Here is a 21,427-nt window from a genome sequence, read left to right as displayed (position 1 = left end):
ATTTAAAAAGGTAATGTGGGGTTGCTAATGTCTGATTTTCAGCCTTTTTCATTATCTTTTGATTTTCTATGTTGTTTCCCATCTATCATTACAGTGAACTTCACTTGTTCTAATACTCTGGGACCTTCCATAGACTTCTCCTTAAAGAAAATTCTCATGATGTACAGGTAATCTACAATCCTGGTTACTCTTTTTCCTCGCTTAACCACAAACCAGGTTCTTCAATATTTCTGTGTTCACCACTAAAGTCATCAGTATCCAAGTGTTTATATTTTTCTAGAGGTTTTTGGGCCCAATTTACCTAATAGTACAATTCATTCTCTGTAGTGAAGACTAACAATGTCTAATTTTGGTCCCTCTGCATATTTTCAGAGACAGACAGTCACACACACAGATACTAAATCTTTTGAAAGTTTTAGAATTTCCCTCATTCAATGATGGGCCACATAATACCAGTTGTATAGCTAAAGACCTGGGTGATATAGACAAAAAACTTGGGGAAACTCTCATCATTACTAGAAGCTTTTGATGAGCTGTCTTATCAAAAACTTTACAAAAAAACTTTTAGAATAAATTATACATAAGCTGCCAGGGAAGAAGTTTTTTTTTTTTTTTTGTGCATCCAAGTTGTTTTTGCTTCCAAAGACATTACCAGAATCTTCAGGCTTTCTCCCTTAGACTTGTCACTTTGTGCATAAATGTAGGACTAGTCCACAGACAATCCATAAAAGATGAAAGCCCTGAAAATTTTTAAGTACCTGCCCACAAGAAACATATGTTTTACATATGAACTCAAACAACTTTTTGCATATTTCCCAAAAATGTATATATGATATGCCTCAGAGTGAAATTTATAGATTTAATTAGGATTAAATTGAATCCTTGAAGTCTCTTAAATATGCAAGTTCCCCCCCCCCGCTCCCATCAAACAGAATATTTCACAATTCATGTGTTAAATAGTGTTTATTGTTAGCGTTATTGCCTATAGTCTCTAAGATGCAGCTTTATTGTGCCTTTGCAAAGATACATAGATTTTTTTTAAAAAACGGATCAAATTTCATACATATAGCTCTATATGATACATTACAGTGCAACACTATTTCTGTTACATCATTATAGAAAGACTATCGAACCCTACAGCACAAAAGCAAAAGAAATACAATCCTGAGCCATCTGAACAAGATGATTGGATGACCTAGGGGTGGGGGAAACACCACACATGCATGCTGCTGGCAATCCTGAGGCAACTGTATGGCCAAGTCGAGGCCCTCCCTACAGACCTGAATCCGGAGGTCATCCCGTTTACTTTCCGGTCCACGTGTGCACCCCCCTCCCCTGACACACACATCCAACTTCTCACACTCACCCCACCCTCTCCCCACAAGAGGCACTACTGCATGCTAGGGAATCCCATACCTGGCTTGTCGGGAAAGAGAAACTGTAGAGGCAGAGGCCCTAGCAAGTGCACATTCCCACTAACTACAAGACAGAGCTGACAAAAGAAAGGCTGCTAAGCCAACTACCTTCTCCTTTTTCATTCCCTCCTGGGAGAAAATAAACGATATGATTTCTGTAGCGAAAGCTGAGCAGGGTTGGGACAGAGAATGTTTTAGAAACAAAACTCAGTCTCTCCCCTGGTGCTGAAGTAAGAACAGCTGTAAAAATGCATACTGCAAAAGAAACGACTCATCTACTATTAAAAATACATGTGTCATTCTACCCATTTTTGGTATCTACCTGCTTACAATTCAATACCAAGGTTTCTTGTACCTGCTTAAGGTAAACATGAATGTACTACTGTATGTATAAGACTCACCCACACCTGAACACAGCCTGGGGGCAGCTCCCCAGCCTCCCCTGGAGAGAGCTGGCAATCAGTGCGGTCAGAGACTGCCCCCGCGAGTGATCCAAGCGATCTGGCTTCCATCCTACTGATGAACTTGAGCAACCTCCCACCCCCCTTGACCCCATCCCCATTTTGAAGATACCCGAGTTTGCTGGTTAAACAAACTGACTGGCTGTCACTTTACCCAAATGACTGGCACCAGCAGCTTGTCCTATGAGGCTGAGCAAACTCTCCTGGTTGAGAAAGGGCCCCTTCGAGCTCAGACGCTGAAGAGGTTGGCACGTGGAATGCCCGGCCCCAGTGGCAGCGGCGCTCTCGGCCCCAACTCTGCTAAGCTGGCTTTGGGGGGGAGGGGGCTGCTCTAGGTAATCACAACAAAGGCTGTGTTTCTCTAGCATATTTTCAATTAAATACTCACACACTTATATACTCACACACTCTATGAATGTGAGGTGGCTCTTGTGTCCCAAGAAGCACCAATACCCGTTCATTTATGTGACAAATCTTTCACCTTTAAAAGTAACTCAGATGATCACCACGAAAGCAAAAGCAATGGCATCGCAAAGGGATTGCATACAAGCAAACATGGCGAAGACAACCCGAGCCACCTGAAAACTCAACTGGAAAAAGAGCAAGACCGGTCACGGCCCAGCACTTGAAGAGTAAGGTCTTAACTGGCTTAGCTTAGACGTGTGGGCCAAGTCCGTGATCATCACCCATGGTCACTGCCCATGACCAGGACTCATGAGAAAACTTTCAAACTCAAAACTTGGAGAAATCACTTGGAAATGACTTTGACTTCACACTGTATTCCTGTGGTTTGCTGTTTTCACCCTGTAAAAAACCCTGACAGTCCCATTAGCGTCTGACACAGAGACCGGACGCCCCCCCCTTCTGTGCCCTTCGGACATGGGCATCAGCTACCGTGAGGACAAGCCATCTCACGCGATGGTGAAATAGTACCGGAATCAGAAAGTCATCTTCTTTGGTTACCATATACAAAAGCTCAGCCCCTGGTCTCTTCAAATACTTTTCTCCGAAACATCTAGTCTTAAGTGAATCAATGTCACGGCACACGCCGTGCTTTCTAAAGCATGTCTTCAGACAAAATGGTTTGGAAACTAAGTCATCACCTACCCCCAAATTTAATTTCATATTTTAAGGCCCTAACACTGCCCTAGGGAAATAGAAAGTCAAGTCCAAATGCTACAATTAAGTCATGTTCTCTCTATATATTTTTAATAAACTATAAATCTAACATAATGTCTAGCACTGGGATAAATAAAATTTATAGCAATTCTATGGCTTATGGTCTTGCAAACAGCACCTGTTTGCTTTCAGAAATATCTGGCCCACCAAGCACTGACACATTTTTTTCTAAGTATTTTTAAGATTTTCCATAAATTCTAAGTGTGATATAGGCATAGGAAATTCAAAGAATAGGATATGGTTAGTACAGAACTAAATTTAGCTTGGCAGGGGGCTAAATCTGTGGAGGGAAAAAACAGACTTGATAAATACCCTAATGACAAGAATTCCTTGAAACTGCTTCTTTCCAACATTGGCCCACAATCTGCTGGTTGTCAAGTGACTTATGGCAGTTTCTAGCTGTGAGCAGAAGACAACATCAGGCAAACATTTAGGACAAAAGAAGCAAACCCTCTTATTTTAGATCTTATCCAAATTAACACGAGAACCAAGTAAATCAAAGATCCGGAAAACCTACTCAGTCCCCCAAGGAGCGTCTTGTGTTTCATCCCCGTTGGCCTTCTCTCTGCCCTCGTCATCCAAATCTTCCTCCAGAGAAGGAATGCTGCTCACCTGGTAACTCAGCCTGAGACCCAGTTCACCCCATCCCAGATGTTTTTAATAGCCAAATCAACCCTGGAGATTCCATCCTGAAACCTCAAACTCCTCCTCCTGCTCAGTCTTCTCCAAAAACCTCATGAAGGGTTTTTATATTGTGTCCAGTTCCAAAATCCAATGAAATGGGGTTTCAAAAAGGTGGATTTCCCAATCATGGTCTTCTCTATGAGGCACAACACCGGCACCTTCTCTCCAAAGAGCTCTTCTCTACAGAGTTCACAAGACAAAGAAAGGTTCTTGCACGTGTCGTACGGGGACCTTGGAGACAATGCATTCAAGAGAAAAGGGAATAATCTTATCAGAGGCGAGCAATGAGGAGACATCCCCATGTGGAGGAGAGCTTGAGTGCACAACAGCACAGACAAATGGCAACAAGCAGATGCGTTCTGAGGGACTGGTGAGCGAGCTTCTAGCTTAAAGGACGAGACAACACAGGCTCACAACTGCAGGCTGCAGCTACACTGTGCACCTTCAGAGATAGCGAGGAACCCTGGAGTCCGCCTGCAAACAATGGCCTGCCAGCTCCAGGAGCAAAGTGCCCCCAGGCCAGGAGGCCCCCAAGGGCTTGAGTGTGGACTGAGCCTGCTCAGAGAACAAGGCCGCCAGCTGCATTCTCTCCAGTGGTCACTGAGGCAGCCAGCCCTGGGCAGGGCCACAGCCAGATGTGTGTGTGTATGTCTGTATGAATGTGACTGTATGTGTGTCTATGTGCCTGTGTACGCTTGCCTGTGTCTGTCTAAGGCATGTGTGTGGATGGGTGTCTGTATGCATATGCATGTGTGTGTGTCTGCATATCTGTCTATGCATGTGCATGTGTCTGGTGTGTGTGTGTTTGTGTGTGTCCATGTGTGCATGTGTATGTGTCTGGCTTCAAGAGGAGCTGCAAGAAGGGGCAGAGGGAAACATATGAAAACAGACTCAGAATATATCACAGCTTGTTTTCTTCTTTAAGCAAAAAATACAAATTACTTTTATAACCACTATTCAATTTATCAAACTTTTTCTGAAGTATTTTTAATTATGTACACATAACAGGAAATAAAACTTTTTCACAAACATTCTTCAAGGATGAAAATCATCAAGAAGAGGATGAATAAAAGCAGGAGAAATATTCAACACATGGGGGAGGGTGATTTCTCGTTTCTGCTCTTAAAAAGTAAAAAAAAAAAAAAAATCACCATATAATTAAGTACAAAAACCGGCATTGAATGACAACTGCTGGTGTATTTACTTGATCAGAAATGAAGACCAAGAGTATAATAAAGCCCTATGGTAAGATCGATCCCGGAGCACTTGCCCGCAACGCGGACACTCAAACGCTGACCAAGATTCTGACGCTTTTGCTTTGAGCAGCCCGGAAGCCCACAGTCTGTGGGGCAAATGCAGCAAGTACTGTCCTCTGAAAGGCGCCTGCCATCCAAGGCATCACTTACAAGCGGCGTCGGAGTGACTCTTCAGAAAAAGATCTGTTTGGCGTCTCCTGGACTCTGTTCCATCGGGCAGTAAGGACATTTTAATCTAGAGACAAAGAGAAGACACTGGAATGCTTGTCAACACCAGGCAGGATCTCAGGGAGCAGCTTTTGCTCTCCCTTTGGTGACCCTATTGCTAACCTGCATTCTTTTCTCTCAATCCCCATCCCCAGGATTCGATTCCTCGGTCATCGCCCTGGGGTCCCCATGGCAGGACAAGGCAATCTCAGCCCTTCCAGTGCACAGGTTGGGGAGCCAAGGCCCTTGCCTGAGGCTAACCCACCAAGAGGTAGAGAGGCAGGGCTTTGCCCAGGGCAATTGGGACTGAGCTAAGGCCTCAAACCACCGTGCACACTGACTGTCAAACAACTCAGGGGCACCTTGGTGGGGGGAGAGCCAACTTTCTCCTCCCACCCTTGAGAAGATGTAGAATTGGTGTTTTCAATGAACAAAGCAATAAGATGCCTCCAAAAGGCCTGGATTCTGTAGAGGAAATCTTGGGCAGCTAAGAGCATTTCCACCAAAGATCAATAAGAGATACAAGGGGAGCCTAGGTCTGGCCAGAGACCCTTTTGTTCCCAGGAGCTAAAGAAGAGGGGAGCCCCTCCTCCATTCCTGACCTAACTCACTGGACTTGGTGAAAACAGGTCAAGGACCAACTTCGGCAAAAACCCATTGCCCAGAGCCAGCCACGGCTGGAGGTGGGTTCTGTATGGCCGCATATTGGCTTCAAAGTGTGGGTAAGGCCTTAATAGAGAGTGCAGTTGCTCCAGTTACTTGTGGCCTCTGCTACAAGGAGATCTTACTCCTTCCATCTCCACCTGCTAACACTTTTTTTTTCCCCCCTGAGACAATCAGGGTTAAGTGACTTGCCCAGAGTCACACAAGCTAGGAAGTGTTAAGTGTCTGAGGCCAGATTTGAACTCATCTCCTCCTGACTTCAGGGCTGGTGCTCTATCCACTGCGCCACCTAGCTGCCCCTCTGCTGACACTTTTACCAAAAGAAGCCACAGGGAGTAGGCCTGGTCTGGTTTTGGGGGAGAAGATGGCAGATCTGTCATTTCCTAACATTTCATCCCTCCCAGTACAGAAACCACCTCCAACAATGCAGGTGAGCACTGCAAGGTTAATGGCCTGGCTCAGGCCCCACAGAGAACAGATCAGGGTGGGCGTGGCCCTCTATGCAATGGGCCACACTATTTATTACATTTCAATCTAGGCCTTCAAAGATGGGACGCTAACTTTCGTTCTTCTCCCTTGTTGCCATCAAATGCCCCAAATGTTCCAAGTTCTAAAAGCATTTTTGGAAAACTGCTAAAGCTCTAAATGACACTTACTTGCTACCATTAAACATTTTATTTAGCGCATCTCTTGAGATAATATGACCACAGACCAATTTCATAGGTGGATTATTATCTGTTGTTTGCTGACGAAGAATGGGACAAGCGAATATAGAGTGATACCAGCACTTTTTACCAAGGTCCACTTCAATCTGTTTTAACAAAAAAATAAACAAACATATTAATACCAGTAGCTGGCGACCTTTCTTAAAATTTCTGCCTACTTTATGCAACAAAGATTTTTATCAAGCATCTAAATGTGACTTTGCAACTCCAAGTCGTCTTCTAATTCTGAGACACGTTCTTCAGATTCTGCCACAATGTTACAGGGAGTATTAATAAACTTCCAAAATTAAAACCATGTGATTGCTTTTGGTGCCAATCTGTAAGGATTTGAAACCAAACCAGTGACCGTGATAAAGAAAATCAAACTGGTGAAATTCCTACAATTTGGACCTTAGAGAAACAAGTAATCCCAAGAGATGAGTTTTCAGTGTGAAGGTAATGGAATATTATTGTTCCATAAAAATTGATGGAACAAGCAGATTATAGAAAGACCTGGAAAGATTTACATGAAATGAGGCTGAGAGAAACAAGCAGAATGAAGAATACACTGTACAATAACAGTAAGAAAGTCTGATGATCAACTGTGACAGACTTAGTTCTTCTCAGTGGCTCAGTGATCCAAAGCAATCCCAAAAGACTTTGCATAGAAAATGCCATCTGCAGCGAGAAAAAGAACTAAGGAGATTGATAAATTAGCACATGCTACATTCACTTTAAAAAAAAATTTCTCCCATGATTTTTCCCTTTTGTTCTAATTTTTCTCCCCCAAATGATACATAAAGCAATGTGTATTAAAAATAAATAAAATTTACTAGGGGAAAAAAAAAAAAAAAACCCAGGAAGCAAGCAATAACAAAAAAGGTGAAAATACTATGCTGTAATCCACATTCATTCCCCATCATTCTCCTCTGGATGCAGATGGCTCTCTCCATCCTATTGGATGTCTATTGGAACTATCTTGAAAAGAGTTAAGTCCATTAGAGTTGATCATCACATAATCTTGTTGATCCGTGTTTCCATGTTTTTTTGGTTCTACTTACTTCACTTAGCATCAGTTCCTGGAAGTCTCTCCAGGCCTTTCTGAAATCTTCCTGCTGATCATTTCTTACAGAACAATAATATTCCATAGCATTCATATAAATGGCTTATTCAGCTATTCTCTAGCTGATGGGTATCCATTCTACTCAATTTCCAGTTCCTTGGCATTACAAAATGGGCCATCACAAATTGCACAAATGGGTACTTTATCCTCTTTTATGATCTGTGATACAGGTACAGTAGAGACACTGCTGGATCAAAGGAGATGCAGTTTTACAGCCCTTTGAGCATAACTCCAAATCGTTCTCCAGAATTGTGAACTGATCCAACCAATTCACCAACAATGCATCGTGTCCCAGTTTTCCAACATCCCCTCCAACATTCATCATCTTTTCATGTTATCTTAGCCAATCTGAGAGGCATGTAGTGGTACCTCTTAATTTGGATTTCTCTGATCAATAGTGATTTAGACCACCTTTTCATATAACTAGAAATGGTTTTAATCCTTTGACCTTTTATCAACTGGAGAATGGCTTGTATTCTTATAAAAGCAATGAGGCCTTTATCAGAACCCTCTCAGATGTAAAAAATTTCCCCCCAGTTTTCTGCTTTCCTTCTAATCTTGTCTGCATGGGTTTTGTTTGTATAAAAACTTTCTAACTTAATAGGATCAAAATTATCTATTTTCCATTTTATACTAGACTCCAGTTCTTTGGCCACAAATTCTTTCATTCTCCACAGGTCTGAGAGTAGACTATACTTTGTTCTAATTTGCTTATACTATCACTCTTTATATCTAAATCACGAATCTATTTTGACCTTATCTTGGTATAGGTATTAGATGTTGGTCAATGCCTACCTAGTTCTGCCATATTATTTTCCAATTTTCTCAGCAATTTTTGTCAAATACTAAGTTCTTACCCCAGAAGTGGGATCTTTGGGTTTGTCCAAACTAGATTACTACAGTCACTGACTATTGCAGACACATCCTTTTTTGGAGGATGAACTGGACTGGTGTGAGGAGTCTGGCTAAGAGCTTGAATGGGAGCTGTGAATGCAGGAAGGAGAGGAAGACATGCAGATTTAGCAATAGGTGGAAGCTTAGAGGGGAAAAGATGTGAAAGGAGAGAGGAGAAAGAGAGGGAGCAGCAGGGCAGGCAGGGGAAAGCCAGGAGAGAGCAGCTTCACAACAAGTGAGGGAGGGAATGTAGTCCAGAGGTGGTGGATCACCAAGATCAGAGGCTCCAGAAGTCCAATGAAGGGACCCGTGGCTAAGCACACCCTCTGGCATCGGCTACTACGAACCCCAGCAATCCCCAGTCACTGTGTACTTTGGCAGAGGGGGAAAAACTATCCCTTGACCCTTAACTTACAGGCAACTCATCCTTCTGGTTCCAAACGCCTGTGCACTGCCTCTGCTCAATCACCGCCTTGATGTTAATCAGAGCTGGCAGGGCTACACAACCTGCTGAGAAACTGGCAGGGAGAGAGGGAGAGGAAGAGGAAAAAAAAAAAAAAAAAAAAAAAATCAGACTCAATTTCAGACACTGTTGCTGTCACCTCTGATCAAAATACTAAGAAAACCCAAGGAAATACAGAATTCACACTGTTCTTCATATCAGATTTGGAAACTACTCAAGAGAACCAATCAGGTTTTTAATCAGAGAAATGAGAGTGATGATGACACTAGTTCCTACTGACTAAGTTGCTAACAGACAGTATCTATCTAATTTAATCTTCATAGTGACCCTCTGAGATCCGTCTTACTGTTAACCTTTTTCTACAGAGGAAGGAACTGAAGGTCATTTAGCTCAACCTCTACATTCTACAGAGAAGAAAATAGAAGGCCACAATCAGAGGTAAGGGATTTGTACCAAGTGGCTGGGCTCAGACGGAAACCAAATCTCCCAACACAGAGCCTCTTCCCACGGGCCCACAATGCCCTTTGCTTTTCACTTACTCTTGTCGATGTGCTTTCTCCAGTTACTAAAAAGCAATGTCAACCCATCTCTACCAAGTGTACTTTTTTTTGTTTAAGCACCAAGCATCTGCCCCACTCTCTTTCCTCCATAATGAGCTGCATCTATGAAAGTTTGATCCCAACTTTCATTTACCAACAAGCTCCAAGATTTCCTGCCTGGCTAGATCTCTACAGGGACAAGCTCTGCTTCTTGATAGTACTACTAGGGCACCATCACTCTCTTCAGGAGATCCCTGGTTCTCAGCCAGTTCCACTTTTAAAGTAAGAAAACAAAGGGGTCTAAACCAGAGATGTCAAACACCCTCAATGCTGCCAACTGCAGCTCATACAAAATGGAAGTGGGAAATTCCAGCAAAATAAACATCCATAACTTTTCACTTTTTCCACTAAGTCAATGGCTGACTGTACACAGTATGGACCCCCGTTTCTCTTTGCTACACTGGCCTAAACATAAACAAAGGAATATATTCAAGATCTGGCAAGAAGAGTCATTTTTAAGGAGCTCTGCCTTCCGCCCTACCAGCCAAGGCACAAAAGGGAAGGACAGTTTGTTATGAGAGAACCTGGACGGAGATTCCACTCAACCCCAAACCATTTCTTAATGGTGGCACAGTAGGCCACACCAACTTCACTGAGCTCCTACCATTTAGAAAGGACCACAGTAACAGCCAGGGCGACCTTCACAGGGATTAGCAGACCACCAGCAGTCCTCGGAGACCATCTCCTTCAAACCCTTTGTTTTACAGTAAGAATGAAATACTAGGAAAGGGGGAGGGATTTCCCACGTCACAAAGACAACCAGACTCCTCAAAAGTCCCACTTGTTTGACTGGTACTCACGAGCCTGAGGAAACAGAAGTGACTCTGCTAGCAGAGAGTGGCCCTGACATCATCCCACAGGCCTATGTAGTGGTATACACAGCATCGTAAAAGAATGGGGGAGGAGGAGAAGGGGAGGAGCTTGGAGAACAGAGAGAGCAGCTATTCTAATTTTGCATAAGAGGAAGACAAACAAAACACTAGCCAGGTACCTTCCCCTAGGAGGGGGCGTCCACAGAACCAGCATTTACTGCAGTAACCCCGCCATACCTAACACTGAGTGGTGACTCCACGGACAGCCCCAAGAGAGCACAGGCGTCCCGAGTGAAGATGTCACAGATGTCCGCCCACTGGTTTGCATCAAGCAGGTGAACGTAAGGTGAGTTTTCGATGCCCTGCCTCAGGTACACGAGGCTTCCCATCAAGACCTGGATATCTGAAGGATAAAAATCAAGTTAGTTAGCAGTGTGGTTAGAACTAAAATTTTAACTTTATAAAGGATCAAGATTTTCTCCTTCGTTCATGGGAAAAAAGTAAAAGGGAAAAGACAGTTGAAAAAACAAAAACTAATCAATGTGTTCTGGAATTGCTCAATCATTTCTTTTTCTTTCTTTCTTTCTTTTTTTGCTGAGGCAGTAGTTGGGATTAAGTGACTTGCCCAGGGTCACACAAGCAGGAAGTGTTAAGTGTCTGAGGCCACATTTGAACTCAGGTCTTCCTGACTTCAGGGCTGGTGCTCTATCTACTTCGCCCCCTAGCTGCCCCCTCAATCATTTCTTTTAAAAATAATGCTGTTCATGCAGAGATGTTCCTCCCTTTCCTGTGCAAAAAATGAGTCCCAAGTGCCTCAATGTGGATCAGACAGAGAAGAGAAAAGGAAGGTTTTATTTGCACATGCAATTTGCACATCACCGAATGCAATAACTGTGTACATTACTGGGGGAGGGGAGTGCACTGGCTCCCAAACTTCCGTGTGGGTATTAGGATCACGAGGTTCCCAGACCCCCTTCCTTTCTAGCACCAACCCCGTTTCATCAAAAAGGCAAAATGGGGTAGGAAGGGCTGCCACAAGGGGACAATCATCTGGCCACTTCAAGAGTCCGCTTTAGATTAAGACAGTAGCTCAAAGCATCTTCCAACATATATTTTCATGTTTTCTTAGAGGCAATGGAATATTTCATCTTTTTTTCTCTTACACTTCAATCTCAGTGACCAGGTTACCAGGCTCTCTAATACACCTAACAGTGTCATCTCTGACAGTCAACAGGCACTTGTTAAATGCTGGCGATGTGCTGGGCACCATGTTATGCGCCAGAGACACAAAAAAGGGCAAAAAGCACAGTCCTTGCTCCTGAGAAGCTCCATTTTCGTGGGGAGGGGGAGAGGGGGAGGAGGAGGAACATGCAAGCAATAGAGTAGGCATGTAAGATGTGGGCAGTGTCAATGGCAGATAATCTGAGGGAAGGTCCTGGCGTTAAGGGGGGAAGGACAGGAGAACAAAGAAGGCCCAGGAAAGGCTTCTTGAGCTAATGGAAATCGAGCTGGGTCTTGAAGGGAGCCAGGAAGCAGAGGAGAAAGGGAGGCTGCAGCAGCCAGGCCCAGGCACTGAAAAGTATAGCATCTGAGTCAGCGTTCAGGCCAGTGCTGCTGGTCAAGTACAGGACCCCTAGACAGGGACCAAAAGGGCAGGCGGGGGGGAGAGGGGGTTGTTAGCATCCAAACAGCCAGATGGGGAGCTCTGCACCTGATCCTGAAGGGAGGCAGCCGAGGTTGGGGGACGGACAAATGGAGAATCCACAGGAGGGGAGAGCCAAGTCTAGGTAAAAGAGGGAGAGTAACAGGAAAGCTGGAAAGAGAGGAGGCTGCTTGGGGGCTGGGGGGAGGGGATTTCTGTTTTAGACATAGTTAACTCAAGAGGTCCAACAGGCATCTGGAGATGGAAGATTAAATGACAAGAGAGCCTCACCTGCAGCAAACTGAGCGCTGACCAAGAGGGTCAAGAGAGAGAAAAAAGGGCAGGACCGAGCCTTTGGGGACGCCTACCTGCAGTGAGCATCAGAGTTAGGCAGAAAGGGGCAGAACCCAGAGGGCCGTGGGCAGGAGCCAAAACAAGAGGGTGACTCGCTGTGCCAAAGGTCAAGGAGGAGGAGGAGGCTGAGAAAGGCCCCAGAGACCATCTCCACTGCCTTGGGAGCTCCAAGGCCAGCTCTCAAAAGGCTTAGAGAATGATGAGAGGAGAGCTGGGGGTCCCGGGGGCAGACAGTCTGTGGAGAGGAGCAACACTGATGGCTAGAAGGTGGGCAATGAGAGCTTGCTGCAAGCCCAAGGACTCTGGGGAGAGAGCAGAGAAGATGAGGGGGCCGATGCTCCAGGGAAGAGACGGGGTAGAATGGAATCCCAGAGCAAGAAGATGGGCCCCGCTCTTGCCTTAGCCGAGATCGGGGAAGTGGCAGAAGACAGCCGAGCTCTGGGAGAGGAGGGGAAGGAAGCAGGGAGCTCCTCCAAGGCCGACGGCCTCGATCCCTTCAGTGAAGTGAGAAATGCTGCTGTGGTGCTTTTTCATGAAGCAATTTCAGGGGTCCAGATCCAATGTTTTCCAGAACGTCCGTTTCTCGGCCAGACCTCCCACATTTCCACCCTGGGAACGAAGGGGCCACTTACCTTTCTGGTGGTTTAGAGCAAATGGCTGAAAGTTTTTAGCATATTGCAAAGCTTCCCGCTGGTTTGCGGTCCCGCCCATTAACAAGCTGATGAAGTACAATCTGTGCAACTTGAACTCCAAGGAGCTGTTCTGGGCCATGAGCATCTCCCGATTCGACACCGCCCATCTGGAGAAAAGGGAGAAAGAAGAGCCATCACTGGGCTGCACCCACAGCAACTGTTCCACAGCAAAGCCACCACCGGAGTTTCTAGGAGGAAGGAAGGGCCTGCCCCGCCACCTAGTGGGGCCTTCGGTAGCCAGCCCAATTCCTGGAACTGGTTTCTTGTGAAGCCCGAGGACGGCGGCTCCTCTGAGCCCACGGCAGCTCCAGCTCCCCATGAGGAGAGGGAGGGGCACGGGAGATGGTGGCATGGGAAGCCCCACACCTGCTATCGTGCCCCCCAGGAGGTCACTGAGCAGCTGAGAGGCCCAGGGAGCCTGGCCCCCTCCAGCCCTGTTCCCACCTTTCCTCACCAGGCTGCTCCTCCATGATAGGAAACGTGCCAAATGCAACGAAGGCCAACCCAGCTCTAAGCACAACGCTCAGAACGGACACGGCCCCTCAGCGTGCTAGAACCACCAGGCAATGGAGGGCCTGGCACACAGTGGGTACCCTTGTCCACCACCAGCCCCTCTAGGTGCCCGTGCACAATGAGGGTTGGAATAAATGGCATCAGGTCAGGGCCTGCTAGGCTAGGGCAGATGCCCTGGGCTCATGCACAGCTGCAAGGCCTTAAAAAGCCCCACAGGAACAAGAGCGAGAACGCACTCCTTGGCAGTCTTCCACCACAATAAACGCTTCTGAGTGAGAGGACATCATTCACCGAGTGCATTCGATCCAAGGGCCATGGCTGTCAACCCTGCGGACACCAAAGCGGAGGGTCCCAGACATGTGACCCCCTGCCAGGCCCTTCTAGTCAGTGTGGGGGGAGGGGGGGGCGCACGGAGCGGCCTGGGTGTAGGTGAGGAGGCTTCCAGGATGCCCTGCCATCTCACCAGGACCAGGCAAGGCCTGCCTGAAGCGGCCTCCGAGTGGAGTCCTGAAAACAACATGGGATCTGCTGGGGTGGGGGCGTGAGATCGGGGGGCCTGGAGGTACTGGGAAGGCACCGGGTAAATAGGGTGGGGGTGAGTGACTGACCGCAGCCCACAGGAGAGCTTCATGGAGCCTTTCACACATGCCTGGGCCACCTGACTGTGAGAGAGGCAGGGTTGAACCTGCCTGCCAAATGCAAGCACCCGAAGCCCAGGGCAGTGCCCGGCCTGAGAGGCAGAGGCCAGACTAGCATGGGGTAGTCTTTCCAATTCTTGGTCAATTGCCAGCCCTGTGCCCACAGAAAAGAGACTCAGTCTTCTCAAGTCTGTGAGGATGAAGGGATTAGCCAGGACAGTCTTGAGGATCCCTGCTGGGAGCTGGGGGTGGGGGGACCTGGAGTTAGGGAGGTCGGGGTTCCCCCCCAGCCTCATCCTTGCCAGAGGTGTAAGATGAGGAGCCTGGCAGCGCCTCCGTTCCATGGTTGTCATGCGGATCAGAGGGAGTAATAAGCCCTTAGCGGTGCCCTGCATATAGTGCTTCCCCAAGTGGAGGACGCCATCACTTTAATGGCGAGGCCCTCCAAGGCACAGACTAAGCAAGCTTTGCTCTCATGGGGGGAGTGTAGGAAGGGCATGGGGGAAGGGGCTAGCAGGAGGGAGGGAGAGGGAGTCTGAAGACATGGAGCCCGCTGGCTGGCGGGCATTGCTGGAGGCAGAGAAGGCAGCAACCCTCTCCCCAACTGTGCACTCAAGGAAGGCTGCTGAGCTGTGTCCCCAGAGACCCCAAGCCTCAGGCGATTACTGAGGACTACAGGCAGCCCCAACAATGACACAGGCCGGGGAGACGTACCCCTGAGCCAGAAATGGTCCGAGGAGCCTCTGCTGCGGCTAGATACAACATGGTGGCAGTAGGGCTGCTGGGAGCTAAAGAATTAAGCATAGCACCTCCCCCACACTCCAAGCTGGGCCAAGAAGGACCAAGAAGCCCAGTGCGGCCTCCCCAGGGCCTTCAGTCCCACAGCTCGCCCTCCTGGAGTAGGGCTCTGAGTTAAAATTTAGACTCAAGCCCTTATTAGTCCACAATACCTCCAGAAAACCACTTTACTCTACCTCGGTCTCCTCAAGTGTAAGGGGTCCCTAATGCTAGCCTCCATTTGTTGCTGTGAAGATCAAAGAAGACCATATTTGTGATGCGCTGAACACAGAACCTGGCCCACAGCCAGAACTGTAAAAACATCTGTTCCCCTTCCTTCTCTCCAAGTCTTAATTACAATTTAAGAGGACTCTTCCCTTAACCCTCCTAACTCCTAACTAAGTTTATTGTGATTAAATCTAGATTTCACCATACACAAAACCCCAAGCTCCAAAGAGACGGCGGGTCCCCCAGTGCCACAAGCCGAGCCAACCGGGGCTCAGGGCCAGGGCGCGACCTTCCAGAGGTCAGCGGCGTCACCAGGAACGAGCTTTGCTTACGGCTCCTCCATTTTGCCAACAGGTGCTGTCCCCAAGGGAGAAGAAAACGCCTCCCGTTTATGACGAAGTTCAAGGCAACTCCCAGGTTCCCTGACACCGAGGCAGGACTCAGCACAGGTTTCAAAGCCCCTGCCATTAGTGAGGGAAATGGGAGCTCTGTGCCAGGAACATCCATGAGACTCCACTCCCACCCTCCAAGATTAACAATCCCATATTCACTTCTGTGTGTCTCTGTATATGTGTCAGAGAGAGAGGGGGGCGGGGGGGAGAGACAGAAACAGAGACAGAGACACAGACACACACACTCAGAGAACTTTTTCAATTCCTCTCAATTTTAAGTGTACGTTTTTCCCAACACTGAGATATCTCTTCCTGAGGCTCTCAGTTTAATTTTTATACCAATGGCTCACAAAGACCCCCTTTTCCAACCCTCCTTAGGGCCACATTCTTGGGGGAGGGGTCTCTAGGACTATTTCTATTTCCCCCAAAAGATGCTCCCTTGAGCCCTGAGTTTCCAGAAAGCAGTGTCCAAGGGCTTTGAGACGATAGAGTGATGATAAATTGCCAAACAAAAGCCCAGAGAGACCCGCCATGCTCCCTGCCCAGGCCTGGGTCTCCAAGAGCCGTACATCATTCTTCCCTCAGCTCTTCCTCTCTGCGAGGAACATAGACTGGTATTTCCAATCAGATAAAAGAACCAGCCCCCCCCCCCAGATTACTTTTCCCCTGTCCATGCTGTGTCTCCCTCAGGTCCCTTATAAAAGCATCTGTAAGCAAACCTATATCACAACTGTAGAAATAAATCAAAGAAGGCTGATGTTCACATACGCAGCCCAAGGCACTACCTGCATGCAGCAGCAGGTCACTCCAGCCCTTTCCCCAGCTCCCATCCCATGGGTCCGAGCAGGCAGCAGAGGACGCTTTCCTGCCTGATAACCACCTCTTCCTTCTTTCAGGATTCCGCCTTCTCATTGATTCCAGACAAGGTCTAAAAATGACAATCCTATCTGAATTAATCTGCTCATTCAGTGAGCAGATTAAAAATAAAATTTAACTTAAAAAAAAAAAAAAAAAAAAAGATAATGCCAAGATAATGAGCTCAAGAACCACTCTAAGAAGGCTAACCTTTTGTTCTAAGTCTGGAACATTTTGACCATTTGGTCTTTGTGGACTGATATTTTTCAGAGTTAATTTCAAGATAATTCTAAAACTGCCATAAAATCATTCTTATCATTCTAATCTTCTGGCTTCCATTTATCTTGTTAGCTTTGGTGAATAATTCTTTAGTCCCCTTTATTTGCTATAAATAGATTTCTAACTACAATAATATCACAATAAAGGATGAAAATGAAAACTCAAGTGACCTTAGCAGAAGAACTACATTTCCCAGCTAATAAAAGCCAAGAAAAAGGCCTTTCATGTCATAAAAGTACTTAAATCAGGAAGCTAATGAGGAGGAAGAAGAAATAAGATCTTCCTCATCTTCCTGTTTCTCAGTCCTGCTGAAGCTAGTCACACTGCAGCTCCTGGCCAAGTGGAAAGGACACCAGAATCCACCATCTGCCAGGTGCACAGCAGATCACACACCACATACCTTGCTCACTTTGCTTTCTAACTTCACATTTTCATAAGTTGGAGGGTGCAGGAGGAGGCCACAAAGATGGTGAAAGGAGTGTGGAGGATCAGGTAGAACAGGGGAACCCTTTGGAGTCCTGACGAGCTATCATAGGGAGGAGGGCTTAGCTCCCTTCGGTTTGTCTCCAGTGGCAGAACTGGACAGCGGAGGAAACTTCCTGTCCACCAAGCAGGAAAGGTCATCGGCATATGTAGTACAGGGGGATTCCCAGATGTCTGTGGAGGCGCCCCATCTCCTAATTGCCCACTAAAGCACCCGGCATGCCCAGACAGCTAAGAGGGGGAAGTTCATGTGCATTTCAATTAGACAAGAAATACTGAATGGACATTTGGGTAATGACAGCGCCGGAGAATAAGGAGCACACAGGAAGGCAGGCAGAGCCGGCGGGCTGGCCCCGGAGCTCGAGCACTACATTACTGTGAGGCTGAAGGCAGGTCTCCACGTGCAGAGATTGTGGGCATAGAGAACTTGTGCCAAGGGTCAGGAACATAAATACTAAGGCAAGCTTCCCGCTCTCAGGAAACTCTTCTCATAACACATAAAAAAGAGGAAGGAGGGTTTGTGGTCCATCCCTCCTCCATCATCCAAGGGATGCCCTGACTTGCAGATGAACTAGAGAGGAGTGGGGCAGAATCACCAGTCTCGGCCTCCTCCAGACTCACTACAAGTCCAGCAGAGGGACAAAGGGAGGCCCCGCAGTGCAGGAAGACCAGAGCCTTCCTAAATGGAGGTCATTCCCAGGAGGCAGAAAGCTAGGAGAAAATAGACCAGAAAACAATTGTTCTTTACATACATACTAAGCCCTCACAAGCTAACCCAGGAACCACAGAGATGTGAATCAGGAAAGGCAGAGGGATCTAGGCTTGACAGGGGGTCAAGCAGCTCCATTTGAAGCCCAATGGTCTTTTAAAAGTCTGCCTTCCCAGGGCTGTATTTCAAGAAGTCAAAAATGGAAAACCACTTAAGACAAAAAACATTTTTCAGCTTTAAGGCGGGAAAAAAGGAAGGAAAAAAGGAGGGAGAAGATAGGAAAAGGAGGAGGTAGAAAAACTTCTGCTTGGACTGACAGGTTAGGTCTCCAGAGGACAGTGGCTATTACTCTCAGATATGGTAAAAGCTTAGTAAGAGAGTTAATTATGTGCCAGGCAGAATCCCCATTTTATGGGACAGGAAACCAAAGTAAAGAGGGTTCACTTAGGCCAGATCTGAACTGAGAAAGGCTGGCCAACCCCTGGCTTGGCACACAGTGCACGCAGTGCTCCTTGCCATCTGGAGGCCGGTGGGATCCAGGAGTGCGGTCCATCTGGCTGTGTATAAAGTAAAGCAAACACAAAGGAAACCCTGGCTCTGGGGGGCACGCCCCTGTGCACTGCGCAAATGCGCCAGGAAGACTTCAGGAGGACCAACTCTGAGACCAGCAGCTGGAGAAAGGGCCTAAGACTGCAGCCCTGCGAATACAAAGCCATGGTGGGGAGGCAAGGCTCCCCCGGAGGGAGTTGGGAGCCCTGGGTTTTGAGAGTGGCTAGATGAGGCTGGGAGAGGGCTCTGCTAGTATAACATGGAAGCTCAGTGAGACTTGAGATATCTGGTAGAGACTGCTGGCTTGGCCAGACTGATCAGTGAGAAAGGCCAAGCGCCCATTAAAAGCTGACAGATACCCCAAAACCAGCCTTTCTACTTCTCCCACATGGGCCCACACAATCAAAGGAGCTGGGAGGACAAGGGCGCTCCTCCCCAGAGATAGGAGACAAGGACTTTTGGGAGAGGGGACAGGCACAGGACCACCCACCTGGGTCCCCTGGTCCAGAGGCTCTGGGAACCTCCACTCCAGTCGCTGGGTTTGGCTATGTGAGGGGAGGAAATCCCAGAACTTCAGCCCTGGCTGCCTGGGCCAGCTCAAGCCTCACATTGTAAGTAAATAGAGAGGAGGCGGAAAGTGGTGCCACAGGTGGGAAGCACCCTGGGAGGCAGGAGCCCCAGAGCCCATCGCAGGAAAATGGGAATTTCAAGAACAAAACAAGTTGACGCTGAGCCTAGGAATGTACCCAGAGATGAGGCAGGGCTGGGTTTGGGACTTAGAGTCTAGGAGTCCTGAGGCACTGATCTGCTCCAGGAGAAGCTGCTATTCAGCTGCCTCAGTGTCCCAAACCACATCCTCCCTACATCAACCAGGAGTCTCACCAGCCCCTTAGTTGTAAATTCCCATGAGGACGATGCCAGGGGACATCCAGCCCCCTCCCCCCAAGCACAGGTTTGCTGGGTCATATACAAATGTCCTTAAGGGCATCCTAGGACTCAGCATCTCAAGGGCAAACGTCCTGGGAGCAGACAGATGATTCCCACAGGCTGAAGACTAACAAGACTCTCCTAGAGCCTTGTATTAGGGGCATTAAGAGGACAACAAGGAAGCCATGAACAGAGAGAACAAAGTTTTGTTCTCATGAAAATACAATATAGATCAGGGTCCAGCTGTTGTCTTCTCTATTACCACCCCAAGCTGTCTAAATTTCAGTTAAAACCGAATAGTCCCATTTTGATCAGTGTTTCCAAAAGTTGTCCCAGGAGATGTCCACTTATCTGAACCAACCAGCTCCTATCAAACACTTTGTGTGCTAGGCCCTGGCACACAGGCTAAAATTATGATGTCCCTGCCCTCCTACAGCTTGGCATCTAACACTTCTTCCAATCAGTTTCCTCCAGACCAGTTCAGCTCCAGAGCCAGCCTGGCACCTCCCTCGAGATCCAAGCCTGCCAGAACAGCCTGGGCCTGCGATCTGCTCCATTTTTTATCAGAGGCAGGGACCTAAACCCTCCCAGTGCTGTGGCTGATAGCACGTGGGGAAAGTGCACTGGCCTGCCTTGACTGTGACCTTCAAAAGTCACTTCATCTCTGACTGTTTCCTCACTATTAAAGGGTACTAAGGCAGGTCCCACCTCCCAGAGCATTGAGACAGTCAGAGGAGACAACATCAGCCAAAAAACCCATAACGCTGGCCTATAGCCCAGAGGCAGGTACCACATAACACTTCCTTCCCTCAAGATATTCAAAGGCAATCAAGCTTAGTCACTCACTCCAAAGCAGGTCTCAGAACTCGGACTTTTAATGCTTCCAATATTCGATTTAATTCCACAAATGGTTCTTTTTGACTTGGGTCTATAGACAGTCCAGATTCCTGAAAGAAAAAAAAAAAAAAAAAAACCAGAAAATTTCCTTTGGTATCTTTAGTCAGAGCTATGAAACGGCATTAAAAGAAAAGAAATCTAGCATTAGAAATTTGGGAGAATTTTTTAAAAATTCTGTTGAAAAAGCATGTATTCCTCTACAAATTAAGGAGCATAAACACAAGTTCCAAGTGCCTGAAGGGACAATCCTAAGTTTGGCTTAAGCTATGATCAAAATGTGACATTCCATTTTTAGAAGAGGTTATTTGCAGCTCCATTCTATGTAAATAATTTAGTCTATACTTTTCCCATCTAGAAAATAAAGAGTATGCTCTAGCTTTTAAAATATTTTAAGCTCCCTAAATCAGTGGTCTAGGGATTCCTCTCAGATATCATTTCAGGAAGGGCCCAGAAGATCAAAATGATTTTCATAATACTACGAAGACATGTTCATTTAAGATATAACCTACTAACAGCAACTCTTTTTTGCCTAAAAATTGGAAATTGAGGAGATGCCCATTAACTGAGGAAAGGCTAAATAAGTTGTTACGTGATTATGATATTATTGTGTTATAAGAAATGAACAGCAAGATGGTTTCAAAAAATCCTGGGAAGATTTATATGAGCTTATGCAAAGCAAAGTGAGCAAAATCAAGAGAAGACTGAACACAGTAATAGCAATACCATAAGGATGATCGACAGTGAAAGATTTAGCTCCTCCAATCAAGACAATGACCCATAAAGGCAATAATTCCAAAGGATCCATAATGAAAAAGACTATCCATCTCCAAAGAGAGAAATGAAGAACACTTAGCTGCAAACTGAGGAATACTTTTTTTTTCTCTTTAGTAAGTTTTTATTGATGTCTTTTATATGTTGCCTAAATTTCTCACTGTATTTCTCCCCTCCCCTTTTCACAGAGCCATTCCATATAATAAAGAATAAAGCTAAGGAATGTTTTTTTTTAAGTGTTTTAACTTTTAAGAAGTATTT

The 21,427-nt window shown here is 46.6% G+C and overlaps 1 protein-coding gene across 1 annotated transcript in view; it reads right to left on the bottom strand.

Annotated features, from left to right (window-relative positions):
- Positions 1-947: 947 nt before the first annotated feature.
- The window catches only part of RMND5A (required for meiotic nuclear division 5 homolog A), a 62,364-nt gene continuing 41,884 nt past the window's right edge, over positions 948-21,427 (bottom strand). The window contains exons 4-9 of the mRNA XM_074285673.1: positions 20,345-20,445; positions 13,089-13,255; positions 10,698-10,863; positions 9,002-9,104; positions 6,522-6,676; positions 948-5,230 (exon numbers count right to left, since the gene is read on the bottom strand). Of these exons, the coding sequence (XP_074141774.1) occupies positions 5,167-5,230; positions 6,522-6,676; positions 9,002-9,104; positions 10,698-10,863; positions 13,089-13,255; positions 20,345-20,445 (756 nt within the window). The 3' untranslated portion in view covers positions 948-5,166. The remainder of the gene's footprint in view (positions 5,231-6,521; positions 6,677-9,001; positions 9,105-10,697; positions 10,864-13,088; positions 13,256-20,344; positions 20,446-21,427) is intronic.

This window comes from Sminthopsis crassicaudata, chromosome 2 (assembly GCF_048593235.1).
Source record: "Sminthopsis crassicaudata isolate SCR6 chromosome 2, ASM4859323v1, whole genome shotgun sequence".
In the NCBI taxonomy this organism is placed as follows: Eukaryota; Metazoa; Chordata; class Mammalia; order Dasyuromorphia; family Dasyuridae; genus Sminthopsis; species Sminthopsis crassicaudata.
This window is presented reverse-complemented; position numbering and strand designations above follow the sequence as displayed.